Here is a 5390-nt window from a genome sequence, read left to right on the forward strand (position 1 = left end):
AATCAAAAACAATATTGCTTTTACTGTTATTATTAACAAAACGTCTAGACCACAACCATAATGCTTTCATCAAGCAGGAAATATATCATAAAATTATTAAAACATATGAGCTTTATTCTATATTAAGAAAAAGTGAGAAAAAAACTATTAATAGAAGAAAACGAAAATATCGGGTCAGTCCAATATTTACTATTGAACGACGGTTAGCACAAGGAGCAAGCAATAATCTCGTTAATGAACTGGAGCAACAAGATCGTGAAAAATTTGTTAATTATTTCTGAATGGAACCAGCACTTTTCGAAAAATTATTACAATTGATCAGACCATCGATTACTAAACAATCTGTAGTTCGAGAAGTTATTTCACCTGAAACAAGATTGCATATAACCCTCAGATACTTGGCATCAGGAGGTAGTATGCGATCATTATCGTATGCCTTCCGTGTTGGACACAATACCATCTCTAAAATAGTGTCAGAGACTTGCGAAGTCATTTGGGAATATTTGAAAGATACCGTTTTTATAAAAAATGATGAAAACAGTTGGCAAAATGTAGCCAATGATTTTGAACGGCTTTGGAATTTTCCCAATTGTATCGGAGCCATCGATGGAAAACACGTAATCTTACAGGTGATATATGAATAACTCATATAATTGAAATTAAAATTAAAAACTAATTATAACTAATTAAAACTACCTACAAACATATGTATTTTACATCATTAATATATTGCACACAAATGTATTTTATTGCAGGCTCCACCGAATTCCGATTCGACATATTTTAACTATAAAGGAAATCATAGTATCAATCTCCTAGCAATTAGCGATGTTAAATATCGCTTTATTATTGTCGACATCGGAGGTGAAGGCAGACAAAGTGACGGAGGAGTTTTTCGGAATAGTCTTATTGGACATTATTTCGAAAGTGCTTCATTAAAGTTGCCAAATCCTAAACCAGTTGAGATTGATGGACCAGCTCTTCCTTATGTACTGCTAGCAGATGAGGCCTTTCCTTTGACAAATTTTATGATGAGGCCATATCCTCGGAGTGGCAAACTAAATCTATCAAAAAAAGTATTTAATTACAGACTCAGTCGAGCAAGAAGAGTAGTAGAAAGTGCTTTCGGGATATTAGCGGAAAGATGGAGAATCTACAGAAAGCCAATAACATCAAGTGTTGCTAATGCGAAGAAAATTGTGCAAGCAACAATAGTATTGCACAATTTTATTATTAATAATGAAGAAAAAATGCAGTTACAACATAGACATACGCATATTACTAATGACAGGGATCATTCAACGATTTCCGAAGGGTTTTGCTCCTTACCAATTTGTCGAGGAAGGACATCTCAAAGTGGAGTCAAAGTTCGAAACGCATATACTGCATTCTTTAACGGAAATGGCGCATTATCTTATCAATGGGACAAAGCTATGCAAAATAACTTTTAACTTTATAAAACTTTTATTATTTCGTGTTATAATATATGTATATTGCTTTATATTATGTTTATTACATACATTATTTTATCATATATTATTTTAACGTATATAAAATGTAACATAAAAAGCACAAGTTAATGAAGTTAAAGAACTTTCTAAATTAAAAAGATCGGTTAATATTTTTATTTCCAATTGTAATCTCTCCCGTGGTGGCAATGCCTGTAATCTACTTCCTATTTGAAGAAGGAAACCGTCAACAGCGTCAGGCGTCTTTTTTGATTGTTCAATGTTTGATAAAATTACTCTTCTTATTTCAGTTTCTGAGATATCATCGAATTCTTTCATTTCTGAAATATAAAAACATGTCTTTTTCAAAATTAAAAATTATAGTTACACTAAAAAAAATATTAGAAAAATAATAAAAATTAACTTCTTTTCTTTGATGATTGCGCCTTTGATAAGAAAGAGTTATCACTTACTAATTCATCAGATATGTTAACCCAGCTATCTGACGAGACAGAATCTGATGAACTTCGAGATGGTGGAACCCTTTGAGTAGTACTGATTGTCGGTTGTATTGGACATTCATCGATATCTGCCGGTAATGACGGTAAACTAGTGACTGTGCTGTAGTTTTAAACAAATCAATTTATAAAAAGACTTAAAGAAAAATACAATCAATGGACTCCTCAAAATATTAAACTAAATGTATATACAACCATGGGCATTAAGAGTCACCGCTAGATATTTATTGCGTAATATTATCTGATATTTATAAAATCTATAATTACAATAATTTGGACGTTTCGGCTAACAATTTTGAGCCATCCTCAGCAATAATAATTACCGCTAATCATTCGTATTGTCGAGCTGCATCTCACACAATCGCAGCTCCGACCATACTACAATTGTATTGGAAATATGGTGAGAGACAACCAAGCCATGACTGGATGGCACAACATTAACTATGTTGAAGATGGTTGTCTCTCACCACATTTCCAATACAATTGTAGTATGGTCGGAGCTGCGATTGTGCGAGATGCAGCTCGACAATACGGATGATTAGCGATAATTATTATTGCTGAGGATGGCTCAAAATTGTTAGCCGAAACGTCCAAATTATTGTAATTATAGATTTTATAAATATCAGATATTACGCAATAAATATCTAGCGGTGACTCCTAATGCCCATGGTTGTATATACATTTAGTTTAAATCAATTTATAATTGTAATAAATTTCCTCTTTTTTTTCAATCTTATACTTAAATCAAGAAACAAAAATGAATCGAATCTGACAGATAATATTAATTTAATTCTTTTCAATATTCATATTTTTTATTTGAAATATTGTAGACAAAAATAAGAAAGAATTTTTTCAATCCGTTTCAATTCTTTGTTATTTATTGGGAAGGAGGAAAAGAGCTCTTCGCTAAGAAACAGAAAGTGACATTCAACAGATGATATGTTTGATGTTTATTTGAAAAAACTGTTTACACAAATAATACTTACGGCGACTTTCCTATTAAGTCATTTAAGAATTTCATCTGGTTGTACAAAGTAAAAGATATCTCGTCATTTTTTACATTTCCAGAAGACCCACTCGGTATGTATGCGTTTTCTTTTTTTTTCGCTTTAACATAACTGTCGCGAAGTTGTTTCCAGCGTTTTTGAACAAATTCTATATTTTCATTTTGAACGTTTTAAACAAGGCTTCTTCCACGTGCGCTGGATAAAATTAGCGAACAGATTATTTATTATAATATATATGTATTTCATAATAAAAAGACGTTTCGGTCTGTCACCATTTTCAATAATGCCAAAAACAAAAAAATTTCATACAAATTAATGAAAACGCATTACATAATACAAAAATTCTTTGTCTAAAATCTAAATTTACAATGTTACGGTCGTGATTGGATTACCGACGTTAATCAATATTCTTTCTCAACTTGTTCGAAATTATTATGGCGTCAGTGGTGATGTTAGTTATCTATTCAGAACCAAAAATTATCAATCTAACAATCTAACAATCATTTCTATATAATTATTAATATAATACCATACCTCATATATTCTGTGTAAATAACAGTAATATGTCTTTTCGATCCGTAATAACTTTATGAGTTTAATGACTGAATGCACCATTTCCAGATACTAATAAAACAGGAAAAAAGGTAACTATGTTATAAAAAGATTCTTATTATCAGTCAATTTCAATTCTCAACATTTCAATAATTAACTTTAGAAACATTAGTCAATACTAATTAAATGTGAGAAAAAGTCATTATACGTTAAAATTAGAAGCATCAATTTGTGGTTATTAAAAAACTTCGAAATTACCTGCGTTCAATCTTCAAACCTCGATCAGATTTCACTATGTGACCAAATTTTCACAAAAATTTTTAAACATTATACTTGAGAGGACAAGATCGTTCTAAGAAAACAAAAATGTGACTGTTACAGTTGTTATGCTATGCCTTATTTATATGAGTTACTTGCGCAGACGCAAAGACTAATATTACAAGATTTTGTTATTTTATATTTAGTAAGGATACATATGATTCCGGAAAATTCTGTGTATCTATTTGCTTATTTAGGCCATTTGTCTGTTTTTTTATATATATCATTTCTGAAGTCAACCGTTTCGAAAGATAAGGTTCTTTATCTAAAATTTTCACATCTTCCCAATTGAAACTGTGACCACTTTTCATATGATTTCTGCAAGAACAGAATCCGTTTCTTTATGTTTTTTAATGTCATATTGATGTTCTTTAATACGGGTACCGACTTTTTTTCCGTTTCGTCTGTCCTACATAAGACGCTTCACATTAAGGCAATCTATTTTATATACAACACCTGTGTTATCCATTATCTTCAATCTGTCTTTACCTAATTTTATTACAGAATTTAAATTAACAGATTTATAAGCTACTCTCTGATTAATTTTATTAGCTATACTGTAGAATTTCTCAGAAATTTTGTCGATATATGGAATTGTGAAAAACTTTCTTTCGTTACAGACATCAGTATCATTTTCTGAAAACATATTATTTACATAAATATTTCTTCTTTTAGATAATTTTTTAATTCTTAAATTAATAGTGGAAAAAATAATATTTAACGGATAACCATTCTTGAGTAATACATTAATCAAATCTCTGATATTCTGCTCATGATACTCCGGATGTGACAAAAAAAGAATTCTATCCAATAAACCTATAATCATTCCTTTTTTTATGTTGTTCTGGATGACACGATTTATAATTTAAATAGCGCCCAGAGTTAGTCGGTTTTTTATAATAATTAAATCTGATATGCCCTTTTATTAACATCACAGACACATCCAAAAAGTTTACAGAATCATTAATACCCATATCTAAAGTAAATTTTATTCTAGTGTGATAGTTGTTAAATCGATTTAGTACTTCTTCAACCTTATTTTGAGGTAAAGCGAGTAAAATGTCATCTACATATCTAAAATATAAAGGAACCGGAATATTCAAATCTCCAATGATGTCATTTTCAAGATCTTGAATCACTAGATCAGTTAAAATTGGTGATAACGGTGAGCCCATTGGCAATCCAAAAATTTGTTTATAAAAGAGATCATCAAACTTAAAATACGTATCTATATTTTCATTTTCTGAAAAGACATTTCTACATATTTTAATTGCAAAGAATAGTACTAAAGCCTTGAATTATTTAAGCAACAAAGATCTAGTTTCGACTGATATAGGCCTTTAATCATATTTCTTATTGGTTGTATTCTCATAAGTACGGTCTTATGAGATTTAATATTTAATATACTATTATATATACAGGGTATCATTAACGGTTGGCCCCACTCGTCTTGAACAGGTAGAGCGGACGAAACTGAGCTCAGAGGCTTGCAGCGTGCTTGTTCTACCCGCGCGCCGTGTGCTCGGTGGGCTGTACCTTCGGCAATA

At 30.7% G+C, this 5390-nt stretch overlaps 1 protein-coding gene across 1 annotated transcript; it reads left to right on the forward strand.

The window, feature by feature from the left end:
- Positions 1–281: 281 nt before the first annotated feature.
- On the forward strand, positions 282–1186 carry LOC108770797 (putative nuclease HARBI1). The gene is made up of 3 exons (XM_018522514.1): positions 282–629; positions 756–989; positions 1091–1186. Exons 1-3 carry the CDS (start codon positions 282–284, stop codon positions 1184–1186), a joined length of 678 nt encoding a protein of 225 aa, XP_018378016.1.
- Positions 1187–5390: the final 4204 nt, after the last annotated feature.

Source organism: Trachymyrmex cornetzi, unplaced genomic scaffold (assembly GCF_001594075.2).
Source record: "Trachymyrmex cornetzi isolate Tcor2-1 unplaced genomic scaffold, Tcor1.1 scaffold134, whole genome shotgun sequence".
Lineage (NCBI taxonomy): Eukaryota > Metazoa > Arthropoda > Insecta > Hymenoptera > Formicidae > Trachymyrmex > Trachymyrmex cornetzi.

What these genes read in the sequence shown, in the direction of transcription:
- LOC108770797 (XM_018522514.1), top strand. Translation starts at nt 282, where the DNA reads ATGGAACCAGCACTTTTCGAAAAATTATTACAATTGATCAGACCATCG. An exon ending in GAAAACACGTAATCTTACAG is followed by an intron (nt 630 to 755) that starts GTGATATATGAA and finishes ATTTTATTGCAG; the next exon opens with GCTCCACCGAATTCCGATTC. An exon ending in ATGGACCAGCTCTTCCTTAT is followed by an intron (nt 990 to 1,090) that starts GTACTGCTAGCA and finishes ATTTAATTACAG; the next exon opens with ACTCAGTCGAGCAAGAAGAG.